Here is a 19,049-nt window from a genome sequence, read left to right on the forward strand (position 1 = left end):
ATGGGTGATGTAGTGCAACGTTTCATGAGATACTAACATTTTGAGGATCTCTCAGAGCTGTAAAATTGATCTATTACCATGATACCCAGATGTATAGAGGATGTTTACCTGTTTGTGCTTTGTTTAAGCTGTAAACAATCGCAGCGATACAATGTACACACCCCCCCCTTTTTTTTTTTTTTGATGGGTTATGGTTTTACCTTTTGTTCTCCCATCCAAATTGTTTAGACGGGAGGAAAGGAGAAGAGAATGGGGGATAATGGTTTGTTTTACATATGCCAATCACACTGCTGCCTTTATATCTTGACTGATTGTAATTTTCCGCATATGGTTCTATGTAATGATTGAATCCTTTGTTCTCTTGCCGTGTAAGCTTGGAAAAATTTTCAATAAATTATCTGTTTTAAAAAAGATTTAGTAAATATTAGCAGGGGTTCCCTGAGACCAGAAAGCATTTTCAAGGGTTCCTCCATGTAAAAAGTCTGAGAGGCTTGTTTAAAGGTATTAAAGTGGTTGTAAAGGTTTTTTTATTTTATATTTTTATCTTTTTTTAATGACAAACATGATATACTTGCTGCCTCTGTGCAGTTGATTTTGCACAGAGCAGCCCGGATCCTCCTCTTCTCGGGTCCCTCTTTGCTGCTCCTGGCCCCTCCCTCCTATCGAATGCCCCCTCAGCCAGCAGCTTTCTATGGGGGCACCCGAGCAGAGTCCGAGCTCTGCGTATCCATTTAGACATGGAGCCCCGCCGCCTCCCCTGATTGACTGACTTTGACAGCCGCGGGAGACAATGGCTCCACTGCTGTGTCCAATCAGGAGTGTCCCAGGCGTCTTAGACATTCAAGGACATCACTAGGGAGAGAAGGATCTCAGAGGGGTGTTGGGCTGCTACACCAAGGGTTTTTAAAAAGCCTTATGCCTTTTATAACCCCTTTAAGAGCAAGTATTTTGTATCTGTCGTCCCACATCTGGCTGAAGCACAAGTGCCAGCACATATATTTCAAGTGTAAATAGAGGAGACACTGCTTATTGGAGAAATGACCACATCTAAAGAAACAATCTATTTAGAACAAAATGCTGAATCAAGTTTCCAATTTCATTTTTGTATTACATGGTTAGTTACCACAAATTGAACGGTTTGTGATTTATTGCACCATTTTTCTGTGGTTCAGTTCATTACATACAGATTTTTAAAAATAGATTGTGTAGGCAATATCTGAGCGTTTTACAGATCAGGAAATACTGCATTTCAGGGTAAATCTTTAAATATATTAAATATATACTACAAGGCCAAGTCGTTTTTTTACACACTACCTGCTTCATTGTTTCATCTCTTTAAATTTAAAGAGTGATTCTTTTGAGAAATACCAACGAGGGTTCTCTAAATCCATTAGAATAGTTTTTCTGTTTAAATGGGGATTAAAAGGGGAGGTATTCATGTGCAACGCTGGCAAGTGTGTAACACAAAGTTAAAATAAAGCAACATGAAGCTAAATTTTGTCTTGCGAGCGTCCTGGTTAGGACAAATGCTTGCTGTGCACAGACCTGGGCATCTTGACAGGCTGCTAAAAGCAGTATCTAATTATGTAGGGTGCTTCAAACAATCTCTCATTCTGGAGAAACTATCTACTTGTCTACGGGCAGCTTTGAAAAGAATGTTCATCTAGTTTAGTAATGATTTTTTAGGCTATCGTTATAGAATACTTTTTTTTTTTTTGGAAGAGAATTGAATTCTTTGATCTACAGTCTAATTGGGAGACCTTAATCAATATTGTGTCATGGATTTAACATCCCTTGCAGAAAAGATGGGTTAAATTTATATACTTGCCATCTTGTCAAAAGCGATCGGGTTTGGCAATATTTTTCCCTTTTTAACCTAGCTCCATTTCTGTCTTGAGTTAGAGAGTGAAATTGAAATAATGTGGTACATAGCTGGAAAGACACATGGGGACTGTGGCACAAATTAGAACTGTCACAAACATTTTACAGCAGCTGTGGAAAATGAGGCCGGATAGTGCACACTAAATGTCCTTGAATATCTGCCTAAATTAGTTTTATTAGAATTGCTTTCTGAATCATTACCCCCAAAGTATGAGAATTTTTTTTTTTTTAAATAAGTATTAGTGTTTTTTTTCCTTGTTACGGCATTCTAAAGTGTGCATACACACATAATCTATTGCACTTTTTTTTCTTGTGGAATTGGTACACCTAGTGTAATTTTGGCTAAACAATATGTGCTTCATGTAAAAGGGTAAATTGTGTTGAACAGGATAATGTAATATTTTACTAATGTTTTTTTAACATTTCCCAAAAAAAAAAAAAAATCTAGCATTCAATGGCACTGGAGCACTTGCTGTATGATGGAACCTCCCATGCATGCGCACTGGAGTTTTGCTTTATTTTGACAGTGTTGCCATTAATCTGCCTGCGATTTGAAAGCGCTGATGTGCGAATGACGAATCGCATTTGAGATGCCATTCATTTGAATGACACATCCAAATCGCGGCACCGGTCTGCCACGCAATAAATTGCAGCAACATGCGTTCAGAAGCTACTTTTGGGTGACGTGCTTACCGCAATGCATTTTGCCGCAATTGCAGCCGGATTTATCATGCTAGACCTGCGGCGCGATTTGAGGTGTGATTCAAATGAATGGAGTCTCAATTGCAATTCCCGTGATTTGCCATTCACACATCAGCGCTTTCAAATCATGGGCAGTCTCGCAGCAAATCTGCCCACGATTCAAAACTCTGAAGTGTAACTGCAGCCTAAAATCAGTCTGTATATTCAGAAAAGCATGCTTGTTATACTCACTGTGGAATTTTAGGGTTAATCTTCCGCATTGTGTAAAACTGCTGTTTGATCCTGTCTTCTCTGATCCCCCCCCCCCCCCCCTCCACTGCCCCCAATTTATCTCTGGATAAGGCAGAGCCTTTGCAGTCTTTCTGCACATGCTCAGTTTGTGTTTTGCTTTAGGTTGTTTTTTTTAATTTTTTCTTGGAAGGGTGCATGTGATTAGCACAGGGCCAATCAGCATTGTGTAGACCAGGGGTCTTCAAACTATGGTCCTCCAGTTGTTCAGGAACTTTAATTCCCATCATGCCTAGTCATGTCTGTGAATGTCTGAGTTTTACAATGCCTCATGGGAAGTGTATTTCTTCAACAGCTGGAGGGCTGTAGTTTGAGGATCCCTGGTCTAGACAGAAGGTCAGGGGTCCTTCAGCCTCATAGGACAGTCAGAATAGAATGAAAACTTCTACACGCTTTAACCAGGCTCTGATAGAAGTCACAAGACTACTATATACTGCTGATGAGAAAAGAAATTTAGCAGTTTATTTACTAAAATTGCATTTCCATGTTGTGTACTGTGGGAAACCAGATATAGTGAATGCAGGGACCTGGGTTTAGTAACACTTTAACTGCACCTGCACTGCAGTGTGTTTTTTGCACTCGCCAGAAATTTCAGCTTGCTTTTCAGAGGGCGAAGCGACATTTACTGACTTGATGCCAATGCAGTGCCACCATATCTACATTTTTCAGATACGTTTCTTTAACTAGATTTGATTTGTTGAAGAAAAAAGTTTACGAAAAACACACACCATAAAAATATCAATACAAAACAAATCGCATCCAGAAAATAAGCCTAAAATGTCAAACTTAGTAATTGTAAATGCTATTTAACCACTTCAGCCCCGGAAGGATTTGCCCCCTTCCTGACTAACCATTTTTTGAGATTTGGCACTGCGCTTTAACTGACATTTGCGCGGTCATGTGAAGTTGTACCCAAACAAAATTGATGTCCCTTTTTTCCCCACAAATAGAGCTTTCTTTTGGTGGTATTTGATCTGCTATTTTTATTTTATTCCGCTATAAATACAGAGTGACAATTTCGAAAAAACAATGTTTTTTACTTTTTGCTATAATAAATACCCCCCCAAAAAATATTTTAAAAAAATGTATTCCTCGGTTTAGGCCAATATGTATTCTTCTACATATTTTTGGTAAAAATCACAATAAGCTTATATTGATTGGTTTGCACAAAAGTTATAGCATCTACAAAATCGGGAATAGATTTATGGCATCTTTAATAATTTTTTTTTTTTTTTTTTTTTTTACTAGTAATGGTGATCTGCGATTTAATTTTTTTGGACTGCGACATTGCAGCGGACAGATCTGACACTTTTGACACTTTTTTGGGACCATTGACATTTATACAGCGATCATAGCTAAAAATAGCCACTAATTACTGTATAAATGTCACTGGCAGAGAAGGGGTTAATACTAGAGGGGCGGCGATCAAGGGGTTAAATGTGTGTCCTAGCTAGTGATTCTAACTGGGGGGGACTGCCTGAAGGAGGAGACCGATCACTGTTCATACTTAGTATGAACAACAGATGTGTCTCCTCACCCCTGTCAGAACAGAGATCTGTCTGTTTACATTGACAGATCTCCGTTCTGTGTCTCTCAGGAGCGATCGCCTGATGAACATCGCGGCCAACGGGCATGTGCATCGGCTCCATTGTCCATTGGGCCCTCTAGTGGCCTTAAAGCACCCAACGCATTACTACAGTGATTTGCCCAGACGAGCCAACATGCCGCAGTATAACTACGGCGGCTGGTCGTCTAGTGGTTACAAAAATTAAAAATAACAAACATATACTTGCTCTGTGCAGACTTGCACAGAGCAGCCCCCATCCTCCACTTTTCGGGTACCCTGCCAGCTCTCCTGGCTTCTTCTCTTCTCTGTGTACCACCATAGAAGGCCGCTTCGTATTGTGGCACACTTGCCTGCTCGATTCTGAGCCACGCTGTCTGCCTCCTTTGACATGGACAGTGCGGCTTTGAGCCCGCCCCCTCTCTCCCTAAAGCCACACCGCACAGGGTAGATTGAAGGCTATCAAGCTACCCTGTGAGGGGGGGGGGGAGTGTGCAAAGAGGGGTGCTGGATGGAGAATGGGCTCAGGTAAGTAAGGGGGGGCTATATTGATTATGTATAACCATTCTCTTAGAGTTATGGTGAACAATCTCTTGACAATATTTTCTCCAGGGCATGTTCACATTTAGTAAAACAGAAACTATCCTCAAGACATGCTTGATAAAGTAAATAGTTCTGTATTTTCTATGGGCAATCAATAAGTGAGTTACCCTCCTGATGGTTTGATATCGAGCTGTAGGGACTCGCCTTTAAAGGAGAATTTCACCTTTTGACAATAAACAATAAATGCACTTTTTTATTTTTTTTATTTTTTTGGGAGCCTGTAAAGCATTGCACCAGTGATCAGCAGATCTGTCATTGTATCGGCTTGCACGTACCTCCTACGAGGAAGCAGATGCATTCTGACAGGAAGACTCAATGTACTACCACGGCACGAATAGCGCCGTGGTAGTTCATTGAAAACTACAAGCAGTCAGCTGCTAAGGCTGCCGGACCTTGTAGTTTTCCGTTCAGAGGACTGTGAATGAGTAACACGGCGGGGTGGGTGCATCTTTTTTTGAATTGTGGCAGTAGACATGGGGAGAAGATCCATGGTCTGTTGTCACAGCGGGGATTACGCAGTGGCCGGTGCATTCATAACCTGTTGTACCCTAAATATGGGTATAACCTGTTATGAAAGGTGAACTGCTCCTTTAAAGTGGTTGTAAACCTCAGACATAAAATGTAAACAAAGCATATCCCTCTACAGCAGTGGTTCTCAACCCCTCTAGTGCAATGACCCCTTGATAAAATTTCCCAAGTTGTGGGGACCCCTAAAAGTAAAATTAGTTTTGTAGCGTGGATTGTCAGCACCCAAGGCAAGCAAAGTAATTTGCGCCCCTAACCCATGGACATTTAGCGCTCCCTGAGTCCCTTCCACTCGTACAGTATTAAACCCCTTATGGTTACGGTTTGGGATGTACCACGCTTTCTTCTCCTTTCTTTCTATTTTTAGCTCTCCATCCTAATTTTTAGTACCCCCCCCCCTCCTTCTCTAGCCTTTTTTGTTCTTTCTTATTCTTTCTCTCCCTTTTTCTTTGTTCCTCCCCCTCTTTTCCTCTCCCTTCCATGTATTCTCTATTTTTTTTTCCTTCTCTTACTCCTTGGTGGGGGTTTTAGGATCAGTGGCAGTGCTGGTGGGGGGTGGGATAAGTGGCAGTGCTAGAAGGAGTTCTGATCAGCCTACTTAGGTGCTCTTGATCAAGGTCATCTGCTGATCTGAAAACTGTATTGTGGACTTTTAATGGCAACTATAATCACAGGTAGTGTTACTCACTGTGTCTCCGGCTTCACTGTGTCCCGCAGCAGTAACACCTATGTCGAAATCAGGAGTTGGTCTCCTCCAGCCCCTTCCACTTCAAATCCTCACCAGTCAGCTGACCTCTAGTTTCTGCCCCCCAGCCACGCCATGAACTGAATGGGCAGCAGCGAAGTGGCTGAGTGGGTGGCCACGGCTCCAGTAACAGCCCAGCTGGGCGGCCGCAAAAAGGCTGGGGGAGCGGTGTGGGCTTCAGGAACAGCCCAGCCTTCGTTCCTCTATCTGCATGAATTACTTCTGACAAGTTTTCCTGGCGCCAAGACCAAAAAAGGTGACGGGAAGGAGCGCCAGCTGATTGACAGCCTCCTCTCTGTTCCTGTGTGAAGGAGTGTATTCTCTCCAATCAGAGCTCTCCTCACTGAGCTCTGCAGAGTAACTTCAAATTTCCGCCTCCTTTTCTCACAGCTCAGACAAGTTTATAAATTCTGGTCTTTGAACGAATATATAGAGAAGACTGCAGATAACAAGTACAACTTATGTAGGAGTTTCATCTGTGTATTACCTGAGGCCAGTCACTTCACTGGTTATATTACTATTGCTTATCATTTATCGCCTACAGAATTGCCTGTGTCGGGAGACCATTTCTTTTTGCATTTCAGGGTATTGATTTTTTTAGTAAATATTTTAGGGCTGCAACTAACGATTATTTTCATAATCGATTGGTTGGCTGATTATTGTTTTGATCGGTTAATAACCTTAATTGTGGTGTATAACTTAAAGGCAATTTTTTCTTAACTGTATGCAGTGCTAAATATAAATAACCAATTATATGGTTAGGGAGAAAAATTTCTAATCCACTCTTGAGAATAACAGACAGAAGAGATATACTGTATATACTATTGGAGGTTGAATCTGGTAAATATCATCAGACTCAGATTAAATTTTTTATGTAAAGAAAAAAAATTAAGACTGTTTTGCCGATTTTCAGACAGAACTAATATTATATGCTGGTTTTGGTTCAGAAATATACATTTTAAAACTGAATGTGAAAAGGAAGTGAAATTTTCAAATGACATTCTTTCATTCTGCGAATGTACAAAGATTTTTCGTATGACTATTCTGGTCTGAAAATCGATACATGTATGGCCGGTATAAGGCTCTGTTCACACCTATGCAGTTTGCTTTTGATCCATTTCTGCAGTGCTTTTTTTCTGTGAGTGTTGCATTTTTTTGCACATGTGATTTTGCGGAGATTTGCATTTTGTATTTTTTTATGCTTTTTTTGGCCAATTTGTTGTTGGGCAGATTAAAACAAATGCAAATTCTATTGAACCAAAAAAAGCACCATTTTGCGTTTGAAAAAAACTCCTAAGACGTTTAGTAGAAGCAGCATACTTTACCACCTGTCAAAACGGGGTTAAAAAAACTAAAATTGTCCCTTATACTGAAAGTTTAGATATATATCTCACCCACACACCCAGAAGTAGGATATATGTACATTTTAACTAGGAGTCTGACATGAACTATTTGAAAGGTAGACGGGAGATATACATTTTTTTATATTAAAGTAGTACTAAAAGCTGAGTTTTTTTTTTTTTTTTTTTTTTTTTTTTTTATGGATATGATCATTTTAAATATAATGCACAATACTGGTAAAAGTTCACTTTAAATGTAATTGTAATGCCTTCTATTACCTCCAGTCTATCAGCCGCCTCCTTCTCTGGGTTCAGATTCTGATCTTCCCTGCAGTCTTTGAAGTGATTTTTTTTTTTTTTTTTTAAACAAACATGTTATACTTACCTGCGTAAAGGTTTTGCACAGAGCAGCCCTGACTCTCCTCTTCTGGGGCCCCCCTCCAATGCTTCTGGCTCCTCCTGCCCTCAGTGCCCCAATAGCAAGCTACAATGCCCCTATAGCAAGGTAAAAAAACTTCTAACTTTAGAACCACTCACTTCCTGCCCAGGACTACATGTCCCATGAGGCATTGCTCCTCACACATTCACATGTTCTCACGCACTTGCTGACATGTATGGATGGTGTACTGAGCTGTATGTGTGCTGCACTGTATTTCTTGATATGTAAACAAATGCATTTTGTATGCAGGCTGACTAATCAGCTGGCCGATTTATCGATTAGTTGCTTCAGCCCTAAAATATTTACTGCAATAATGTAAATATTGCTTTATGCAGCACTTTCCAATACTGTACGTTTTTATATCAACCCCTGCCCTCAAGGAAGTTGCAATCTAAGAGCCATATTTATCATGCGTACAATACTAGGACCAATTTAGACCTGAGCCAGTAAATCTACTAGCATGTTGAAGTCTAGGAGGAAATTAGAGTACACAGAGGAATCCCGCATGAGCACATTGAGAACATGCAAACTTCATGCAGATAGTCTCCTGGCTGGAATGCTAATGAAGGACTACAGTGCTGCAACAAGGTAAGGTCCTAACACATAGGCTCCATTTACAATGGCTTTCCGTTTTGCGGGCGGAATCTCTGCGATTCTGTCAGCGATTCGTAAACTCCGAAAATCGTGGCATGCCCTTGCGATCCCCGCTACTTTGAATGGCACCAAACTTTTGCCGCGATTGTCGCCCATCCAAGCATGGTAAAACGCACAAACAGAATCGCAGGACGCCAAAAAAGTTCTTGTATTTTGGGCATCCTACAATTCTTTTTACGCGTTTTACCACGATTCGTCGGGTGACATTTGCAGCAAAATCATGCCGAGATTTGGTGCCATTTAAAATAGCAGGGATCGCAAGGACGTCCTGCGATTTGGGCTGTATTTTAGCTTGGTAAAAAAAAATAAGCTGTACTGAGCTCTTTCAAGCTGCAGTGTGCAAGATGGCTATCAGGTCTCCCTCTCTCACAGCATAACATTTTTAATACTTTTAAACACAATGATTTCTATTGGCATAAGATTTACATGTGGTTGAATATTTTAATGGTTTGGCGAAGTGTCATTGGCAAAAAGGTGCCATAGAGTTACAGGGTAATGTTGAAAGTTTGTGAAAAATCAGTTGTTGATGTTATATTTAGGCCACTTTCACACTGCAGACCACCCAGCGCTTGCAGTAAAGGGCCACTTGTTTTACCAGCGCTGTGCAGATGCTAGCGGGGCACTTTTAACTCCAAAGAAGGGGTTAACAAGGGGTTAAAAGCGCCACTGCCGAGGCGCTTCGGCAGCGCTGCCCATTGATTTCAATGGGCAGGGCGTGTTGGGAGCGGTGTATACGCCACTCCCGCACCGCACCAAAGATGCTGCTTTGCAGGACTTTCTTTCCTATCCTGCAAGTGCACTGCCCCAGTGTGAAAGCACTCGGGTTTTCACACTGGGGTGGCTTGAGAGGCTCTTTACAGGTGCTATTTTTAGCGCTAAAACGCCTAAAAAGCACCTCAGTGTGGAAGTGGCCTAAAATAAATTTTCATCTGGCAAGTACTTAGACATGAGAATTGACATTTGAAGGAGCCATCTTGGTGGAACATAAGATTTCAGGATGTTAATTATTTCTACACTGGTGTGTGCCATTTGTGCCCATAAAATGAAACTGGATTTGAAAAGGCATGGTGGGCACAAACCTTGTAAAAATGTGTGGAATCCTTTGGGATAGACTTTGAAAAAGCGCAGATGCATGAAACGCGTTGTCAAGGCAACCACCATAGTTAACGGGTCACCCAGGTCCATGAGGTGCTCCAAAAACCAGCACCCCCAGAACCCCAGCAACGCTGACTGACATCCAAATTGGCCCATCCAGCCCTGGTTTTCCATCTCCCTGAGGTCTACATCGTTTTGGGACACTCCCACGCAGCTGGGATTTACATCCATTGGGCTTTAGATGCTGTGAACATATAGAGTCATCCACACTGCAGCAAACGCGGCTCTCTCCCTGCCATCTGTCAGTACGCCACCTGTCACGTACAGCTTACAGTTCGGGTTTACACCTTCCCGCTGTCAATCATCACTTCTCCAGCACGTCCAGCCTTTCCCCACACGCTGGTGAGCGTGTTCCACATTCGGCCGCAGTGCATCAGGGGTATTGGTGCCCCCCCATGCTGCAGGAGGTTTTTTGTAAACCCCAATGCCGTCAGCTCCTTGTTGCTACATGGATCTTCTGTGAAACTGTAAGCTGTTGATTTATTTTTTACCTACTTTATATCCCTTCCTGTCTGACAGCAGGATTGTTCTTTTACATGCATTACTGTATAAACTAGGACTAATCATGTTCAGTTGTCTGCTGCGAGACTGTGTTTACTTCTCAATCCATTGAGCGCTGGTCCGTTTGTTTTGTTGATCCTTTGGGATAAGTATCCTGTTTGCCTTGCGAAAACCCTATGAAAAGGTAGACCTTTTTATATGCAATTCTTGATTCTATGTAAAAGTATTGTTTTTTAAATTTTTAAAACAAAGCTTTCATCTTGTCACATGATTAATTCTTCTTTGTATAGGGGGAAAAAGTTCCCTTGGTTTTGCATATCATCAAAGTATGTTTCCATCTTGCCTTTACATGACCCTGGGAGCCCATAGAACTTGAATGGTGTCCCTGTAATACTGTCTGTGGCCATAGATCTTGTAAGATTCATACAATGAATCATTTAAATTTTGCAGGGTAAGGTAGCCTTGAACACTGCCATTTTATTCCACATTGGAAAATGAGTCTTGAAAAATGTATTCATTACGGCAAAGTTTAGCCAGGCGTGATATCAGCCACTGCTGTTATTCTCATCTGCATTTTAACATGATGGCAAATGGCTGTTAATCAAGTCTTCCGCTCACACAGAAAATGCTTACCCTTTTTATATTTTTTGAAGTTCCCCTTAAGTGGTTATTTCATTGTCCTTTTTTTTTTTTTTTTTTTGTCTTCCTCTCATGGCAGTTCAGGATTTTTTTCTTTAAAAGGCCTGGTGTCTTATTTTTGTGTTTTTGTAGAGGGTAAGGGATGGAAGGGATTGGTGATGGCACAATGCCAGCACCTCTTACCACAAATAGGAACAATGGCAAGGTTTTCCAACATGCTGGTTTGTTTTTCTTTAGGGTTATCATTGGGGAAACCCCTTGTACCGTAGACATAGGCCCTTCCATGATTAAGCCCTTTGTTCCCATGTTGAAATAACAAAGCCTTCTCTACCTGCTGAAGTCTTTGCATTTGACAGTTGAATGGGAAGAGTGGGGGGCTAAATCTCCACATGGGCAGAGGACCAGGCCTCCTACTACCTTAGACCTAGGATGAAGGCCTCATGGGTCACAGGAATCGAGACTTAGTGGTTGTAAATGTGAGAGGGTTTTCTTTTATCTTAATGCATTCTCTACATTAAGGTAAAAATCTTCAGCTCCCCCACAGACCCCCTAAGTACTTACCCGAGCCCGATCTCGATCCAGTGCTGTGCCCAAGAACAGCAGTGCTGCTATCTTCTCTCAGCCAGTGGCTGTGACAATAGACACACACAGCATGGCTCAGGATCTCGCCCACATGCCTGCCCCCATAGAAAGTGCTTGCTATGGTGCCAGACACAGAAGTAGAGGAACGGACCGTACCGGTGGGTGACCCTAGAAGGTGAGGTTTCGGGCCGCACTGACCATTACACAGAGCAGGTAAATTTAACATGTTAATCCATTTTTTTTAAATCTTTGACTTTAGAAACTCTTCAACAGTTACCGTCTGCAATTCCATAATGCTACCTTAGAAACTTATTGGGTGTGGTCTAGCTTACTTATTAGAGGTTTGACTGAACCAGCCTACTGAGGATGGGTCCATCAAATCACAATGTACAGATAATTTCGTAATGTAGTGTTCCTTCCCAACATATGTCTTACTAAAAAATTTGTAGTTTGCATATTCACATCTCACAGAATGACTGCCTCAGTAGTGTTTAGGAAGATGGCATGTCAGGGTAGAAGTAAACTCCTACCAATGTGCCCAAAAACATTACAACCCACATGTGTTTTTTTGTTTTTTTTTTAATTTGGGTTTTTGTCAACTGAAACGTATGTTGCTGGACTGCTTACATAATTAAGACTGTGGCAAATATTAAGTATGGTTTCTATCTAGAAGCTTTATGTGATGCCACATTCAGTTTGCAGATGTAATGTTTAACATGTAACCCAGTCTATACCAATGTGCTGATTTTTTTTTTTTTTCCTCCCTAGGCATCACCACGAAAGCAATGGCTGAAGGTAGGAATTGATTTATTTTATCTTGTGTTTTAGTAGTTAAAATAAGTAGCTATTTGTATTGCTTTTGTATTTTGGGACGATCAATTAACACGGAGGCTCTTGGACTTAAATTTTTACAGTCCACCAGTGGGTTGGTGGACTGTCGGTATGACATCTAAAGTTTTTGTGTTTTTTTTTTTTTTTTTTTATGGATAGCCAAGAAAAGACTAGCTGAAAGAAAATTAAGGATTTTCTCATGTATTTTATAAAGGGCCATCCCAAATACACAAGGCTAGCTACAACTAGTGAGATTTTCTGTTTTAATCAAAATATAGGTTGGGGGTACAGTTTACAATGTTACTTGCATGTTATCTGAAGCAGCAAGTTGATTTCTCCCTCAATTTCAAGTTCAATGATATAGAGAATCTGCATTCCCTTATAAATATTCAGAGATCTAGTCCAATCCCACATTTGTTTTTTCCCAAAGTGCTCTCGGTTAAAAACCCCTGTTCTTGTTTTCTTCTCCTTCCTTTGGAGTTTTCATGCAACTTTTACAGCTGACCTAGGGGCGTGTGTGTTCTCTCCCCTCCCTGACTTTTAGAGCCAGGAAAAAAACCCACTGCCAGTGTGTCCAGGAGCAGCAGGGTTTTAGCAGAAAAAATGCTTGACCCTGCTAAATGCACCTAAGCCCTAAACGCATTTGAATAAATGCAGCTTTTAGCGCTGATTTTCTCCTGCCAGGCAAAAGGGTTTTTTGAAGCCTTATATTGCATAATGCATTTTAACTGTAAATATTTAGTCAAATGTAGTTTTAGGTCCTATTTTTAGAGGTTGTCTATTTTTGCTTGATAAACATCTTAAATTGATACTTTTTTTTTTTCTTTAAAAATAACAAACATGCCATACTTTCCTGCTCTGTGCAGTGGTTTTGCACAGAGCAGTCCGGAACCTCTTCTTTTTGGGTCCCTCGCTGGCACTCCTGACCCCTCCCTCCCCGAGTGTTCCCCACAGCAAGCAGCTTGTTTTGGGGGGTACACGAGCCGAGCTGCTGCTCAGTTTGTCTGTTCAGACATGGTGCCACGGTACGGCCCAGCACCCCCCCCCCCCACCGCCATTGGCTTTGATTGAGAGCAGCGGGAGCCAATGGTGCCACACTGCTGTCTCAGCCAATGAGGAGGGAAGGGTTAATGTGTGAAGAGACACTCCTGCAACATCGCTGGATCGAAACAGGCTCAGGTAAGTATTAGGGGGGCTTCTGCACACAGAAGGTTGCATGCATGCATTAAGGTAAAAAAAATCTTCTGCCTTTACAAACACTTTAAATACTAGTGTTTGCAGAAAATAGATGGCACTACATGCTAGAGATTTTGGTGCAAGCTTATGTCCTGAGAAGTGTATTCTGTGTGTGGGAGGGTGTGAGATTGTAAGGAGATCCAGTTTGTCAAATCTTCTGCCACTCTGAAATTACAATGCTATGTCTATAAAATCTACATTCCTTAACCTGTTGAAAAATTGCTGAGATAATGAAGTTGAAATTCATTTCTCAGCAGTTAAAGGAATAGAACATAGTTTTCTCAACTTCAGTAGTTGAAGACTGTAAGATGAGAAGGCACTACAAGCCACTGAAGAATTGATGAGTAGCCTTTTTGTCTATTTTAGCAGCTTCCTGTACATCCAAAACATATCTCGCAGCATATACACAGAGTGTGACAAGGTAATAGTGCTTGTCTTTGTTTCCATAGGAAGGCTTCTTAGGACTCTTCAAATAATTATGGGATGTGTCTACTCATGATTTTTATTTGTTTTAATGTGTTTGTGCTTATATTATAACTGGAGTAAAGAATATTTTTGAGCTTGCAGGTAGCGCATAATTTTAGAATTTCAGTTGCAAACTTTTTATACATTCCGTGATGTGGCAATTGCATGTGGACCGAGGGTCTCCAAAGTGTGGCTTGTGGGCTTGTTTGGTTTGCTAGACTTGATCTAGCCCACAGTTAGGGTCAGTGGCATATTCTGAATATGTGCAAATTGGGAATTCCAGTCAGCTGAGGCACAGTGCCTTCCGTAAACCTTACAGTGGTAAGGGGGACCCTGATGGGAAGTGAGGGCGGCTCTAATGGGGTTTTTCTGTAAAGGAAGGACCCCGATTTCTTAATCGTACATCACGGAACACAGAGCCATAGTAGTTACTATGTGGGTTATAGGCCACCTTCAGGTGATAGACACTGGCACACCCTAAGACAGGAAGTCCACTCCCTATATAACCCCTCCCTATATAACTGAGTGCCTCAATTTTTTCGCCAGTGTCTTAGGTGTTGGTCACGAGTAAAGCTGTGCTGAGCTCCACTGGAAGATTCCTTTGCTGGGGCAAGCTATGCAACCGGATCCATTCAAAGTGTCTTTTCTAGGCCGAATTGAATGATACCTGGGCCTCGTGTCCGGAGAAACAAGGTTTTGCCTGTAACGTTTCTCTTTTTAGAGAGCTGGACCCCAGGATCCAGTACTTTGGTGTTTTCAGCCATAAAGTTTTACTGGTGGGATGCTTTACAGGTCCAGGAGTGTGTGGGTTCCCCGAGGGTCCCCGGTTCCTGAAGGCTTGGTAACGAAGCCCACCATGAGGGGTGATGATTGGGTCTGTTGGTTTACCACAGAAATCCCTGCGGCGAGAAAGGTAAGTGCAGGTTTCTAAGGCATTTTTAAAATTTTCTTATGAAATGTCTCCTTTAAAAAAAGTAAATTGTCATGCCTAAGAGTCACCACTGAGGGCTGTATAGAGCATGTACCTTATCATGCTTCCTCAAAGATCACGCTGTGCAGCAGAAACAGCAGTCTTCCCTCCTGCGAACAGCTCAGACCTCCGGTAAGATTAGGGGGGATTTTCTTCCACTAATCACCCCCCACCTGGACAAAGTTCTCCCTGGATAGGGGAAGCCAAAAACCATCAGCGATGCCGCCCTGTTTTCTTTCACCGCCCCTGCACGGCGGCTTGTCTCAGGTCTCCTCCTTGCCATCCCCTCCCCGCACACACGCTGATCACATCGGATCGGAGGCTTGCACGGGAAAACCCTCTTTTGCAAAAATGGGGGGGAGTGATGTGACGGAAGGGGCGGGGCTTAGCGCGGCGTTGGCATCCTGCAACTTCCAACGTGGGAGTATGTTTAAAAGCTCCATTTTTGCTGGCTGCAGATGTCGGAGGAACATGAGCAAAAAAGTGGCATGTAAGAGGTTGGTGACACAGGCATTCCCTTGGCACATTTACTAAAAGCATCAGGCTGAGCGTTAATAGCAGTGGTTGGACTATTGCTCAAGCAGTGGATGTGATTTCTTCAGGTAGTACCTCTGTATTTGTGCATCGGGCTGTGGTCAGAAGGAGGGCTATAAACACCCCAAAAAAGGGCTCAAGAGGGACTCAAAGCTCAAAAAACCCTAGAACCATCTGAAAAAAAAGGCATCCTCCCCTGAGCGTTCTGTGGTGGCTAGTCAGAGTGAGCCATCTGGGCAGTCAGGTGTTGCAACTGTTTCCAACACGGCAGCCCCTGTCTGTTACTGAAGAGGTTTTTTTCCTCAACCATATTGGGGTTGGAGCAGAGAATAGCGGCTTTAATCGCATCCCAGAATGGGACTAAGCGTGATAGGTCCCCTTCTTTTACCCAGGACCCTCAAAGAGAGGAACCGGGGGGCAAGAGATGATGAATTTCTCTCAGGGGGCCAGGAAGAGGATGATGACTCCTTGTCTGAGGGGTCAAATGTGGAAGGATCAAGTTCACAATCTGAAAGATTGATGGTACAATCTTACTGAATTGGTCCGCTCCACATTCATGCTACCTTTAACTGAGTCGGTTGGTAAGCCTACTTCTTGTTTGGGTTCGCTAAAGCCTCCCCAAGCTGTTCATGCTTTTCCTATCCGTTCATTGCTGGAAATGCTTATGTATTCCGAGTGAGGTCACCCAGATAAGCAGTTTTACCCTCCTAAAAAGTTTTCAACACTTTATCCTTTGGAGGAAAAATTTACTAAAAAATGGGAAATTTCAGCAATTGATGCTGCTATATCCTCTGAATAAAAGTTTGACTTGTCCGGTAGACAATGCTCAAATGCTTAAGGATCCAACGGATAAGAAGTTTTAAACACTTTTTTTCTCTGGTGGGTTCAGTAACTCAGGATGCGCTGGCAGCAATTGGTGTATGTCAGTCCTTGAGAGACCAGTTTAAACAGGTACTCAAGATTATTCCTGATCAGCAGACCCAAGAGTTGGCCGAGCTACCAGGGCATTATGTTTTGCAATAGACGCTATAAGAGATTCTATTCTCCAGGCCTCACGCTTGGGCTGGTGCATATGTGTAGAATATTATGGTTGAAAAATTGGTCAGTCGAAGCGCCATGCAAAAAGCTCCTGGCTAGTTTTCCCTTTCGCTGTGAACGGCTGTTTGGGGATGATCTGGATAAATACATCCAAAGAATTTCTAATAGAGTTCCTTTTTGCCAGTTAGGAAAAGGCATAAGCGTATTAAATTAAAACAAGCTTCTTCTCCAGTGCCAGGGGCATCAGCCTCCAGGCAGTCTCGATGGCCTCCACCGTCAAATTCAAGAGGTAAACCTCAGGGTCAACCCCAGGGACAAAAAAGGTCCTGAGGAAGGAAGCCTACAAAACAAAGACTAAGACCTCCTTATGAAGGGGCACCCCCGCTCGCTTGAGTGGGGGGAAGACTTATGCAGTTCTCAAGGATCTGGCAGGAAGAGTGTTGAGACAGGGTGGCTTCCTCAATTACTCTAGGGTACAAACTAGAGTTCCGAGAGTCCCCGTCTCCTCATTTTCTCAGATCAAACGTTCCCAGGGATCCGGGAAAAAGTCTCTTTCAAGCATTGGACCATCTTTTGTCTCAAAAGGTGATATCGGTGGTCCCCATGGAAGAGCAGGGATTGGTGTTTTTATTCAAACCTTTTTACGGTACCAAAACCAAATGGGTATGTCAGACCCATTCTAGTTCTCAAAGATCTAAACCGGTTTTTGAATATCCGCTCTTTTCACATGGAGTCAATCCGATCAGTAGTCTCCATTCTACAAGGTGGAGAACTTCTAGCATCAATCGACATCAAAGATGCTTACCTCCATGTACCTATTTTTCCCGCTCACCAGAAATATCTTTGCTTCGAGATAGAAAATCGTCATTTTCAGTTTGTAGCTTTGCCTTTCGGTCTAGCTACTGCACCTAGAGTGTTTACAAAGGTCCTGGCTCCTTCGCTAGCCAGATCAAGGGCTCAAGGTATAATGATACTAGCTTACTTAGGCGATCTGCTCTTGATAGACCAGTCGGTAGCCCTCTTAAACCAGAGTTTGGTCACCACAGTCAGCTACCTGGAATACCTAGGTTAGATTCTCAACCTAGAAAAATCTTCCTTAAAACCATCAAGGAGATTGGAATACTTGGGTCTGATCATAGATAAAGCTCAGAAGAGGGTGTTCTTGCCCCAGGCAAAGATCAGTGCCATAAGGGAACTAAATCAGGTGATCAAGGCAAAGAAGAATCCTTCTATTCAACTTTGCATGAGATTGTTAGGGAAAATGGTGGCTTCATTCGTGGCCGTTCCTTATGCTCCATTTTATTAGAGACTACTGCAAAACGGTATCCTATCTGCTTGGAACAAGAAGGTCCAAGCTCTAGACTTCCCAATGCGTTTGTCTCCAAAGGTGCGCCAGAGCCTCAGTTGGTGGTTAATAGCCAAGAATCTGCAGAATGGAAAATCCTTCCTACAAGTTACCTGGAAGGTGGTAACAGATGCCAGCCTTTTGGATTGGGGAGCAGTCCTTGAAGAAGCAACTGTCCAGGGGAAATGGTCCAAATCAGAAATGACCTTGCCCATCAATATTCTAGAGATTCAGGCAGCACGCATGGCCCTGAGGGCCTGGACGTTCAGGCTATGGAATTGTCCTGTCAGGATCCAATCCAACAATGCCACAGCAGTGGCCTATATCAATCACCAAGGGGGCAGTCAAGAAGTCGTGCGGCCCAGGGAGAGGTGAATCATATCCTAGCTTGGGCAGAAAACAATATACCCTGCCTATCGGCAGGGGGACTACTTGAGTCGCCAGTTCAACAAAAAGATTGACAGCTTTGTGTCAAGAACAAAGGATCCGCTGGCATGCGGAACAGATGACTTGGTATTTCCCTGGAATCAGTTTTCACTGATTTATGCATTCCCTCCTGTTCTGCTGCTTCCACAACTTCTTTGCAGGATCAAGCAGGAAGAAAAGGCGGTAATTCTTGTGGCCCAGGAGATCTTGGTATGCAGAGATCGTAAAGATGGGGGTAGGGGTCCCATGGACCCTATCGCCACATCCAGACCTGCTCTCGCAAGGTCTGGTATTCCACCTACCTTACAAACGCTAAATTTAACGGTTTGGCTATTGAGACCCACATTCTGAAGAAGCGTGGGCAGTCAGGGTCAGTGGTGTTTACCTTGGTTAATGCAAGGAAGCTGGCCTCCAGAGTCATATATTATAGAGTCTGGAAGGCATATGTCTCCTGGTGTGAATCCAGGGGTTGGCACGCCAGGAAATATGTCATAGGTAGAATCCTTGACTTTCTAAAGATGGGGTTAGAAATGAAGCTGGCCTTGAGTACTATCAAAAGCCAGGTTTCGGCCTTGTCTGTATTTTT

The 19,049-nt window shown here is 42.6% G+C and overlaps 1 protein-coding gene across 2 annotated transcripts in view; it reads left to right on the forward strand.

Annotated features, from left to right (window-relative positions):
* ADARB1 (adenosine deaminase RNA specific B1) overlaps nucleotides 1-19,049 on the forward strand; it is a 259,557-nt gene that overhangs the window by 138,692 nt on the left and 101,816 nt on the right. For both annotated transcript variants that reach the window (XM_073633480.1, XM_073633479.1), the window contains one exon: nucleotides 12,387-12,413. In XM_073633480.1, coding sequence (XP_073489581.1) covers nucleotides 12,404-12,413 — 10 coding nt within the window. In that variant the 5' untranslated portion in view covers nucleotides 12,387-12,403. The remainder of the gene's footprint in view (nucleotides 1-12,386; nucleotides 12,414-19,049) is intronic.

Source organism: Aquarana catesbeiana, linkage group LG06, assembly GCF_042186555.1.
Source record: "Aquarana catesbeiana isolate 2022-GZ linkage group LG06, ASM4218655v1, whole genome shotgun sequence".
Lineage (NCBI taxonomy): Eukaryota > Metazoa > Chordata > Amphibia > Anura > Ranidae > Aquarana > Aquarana catesbeiana.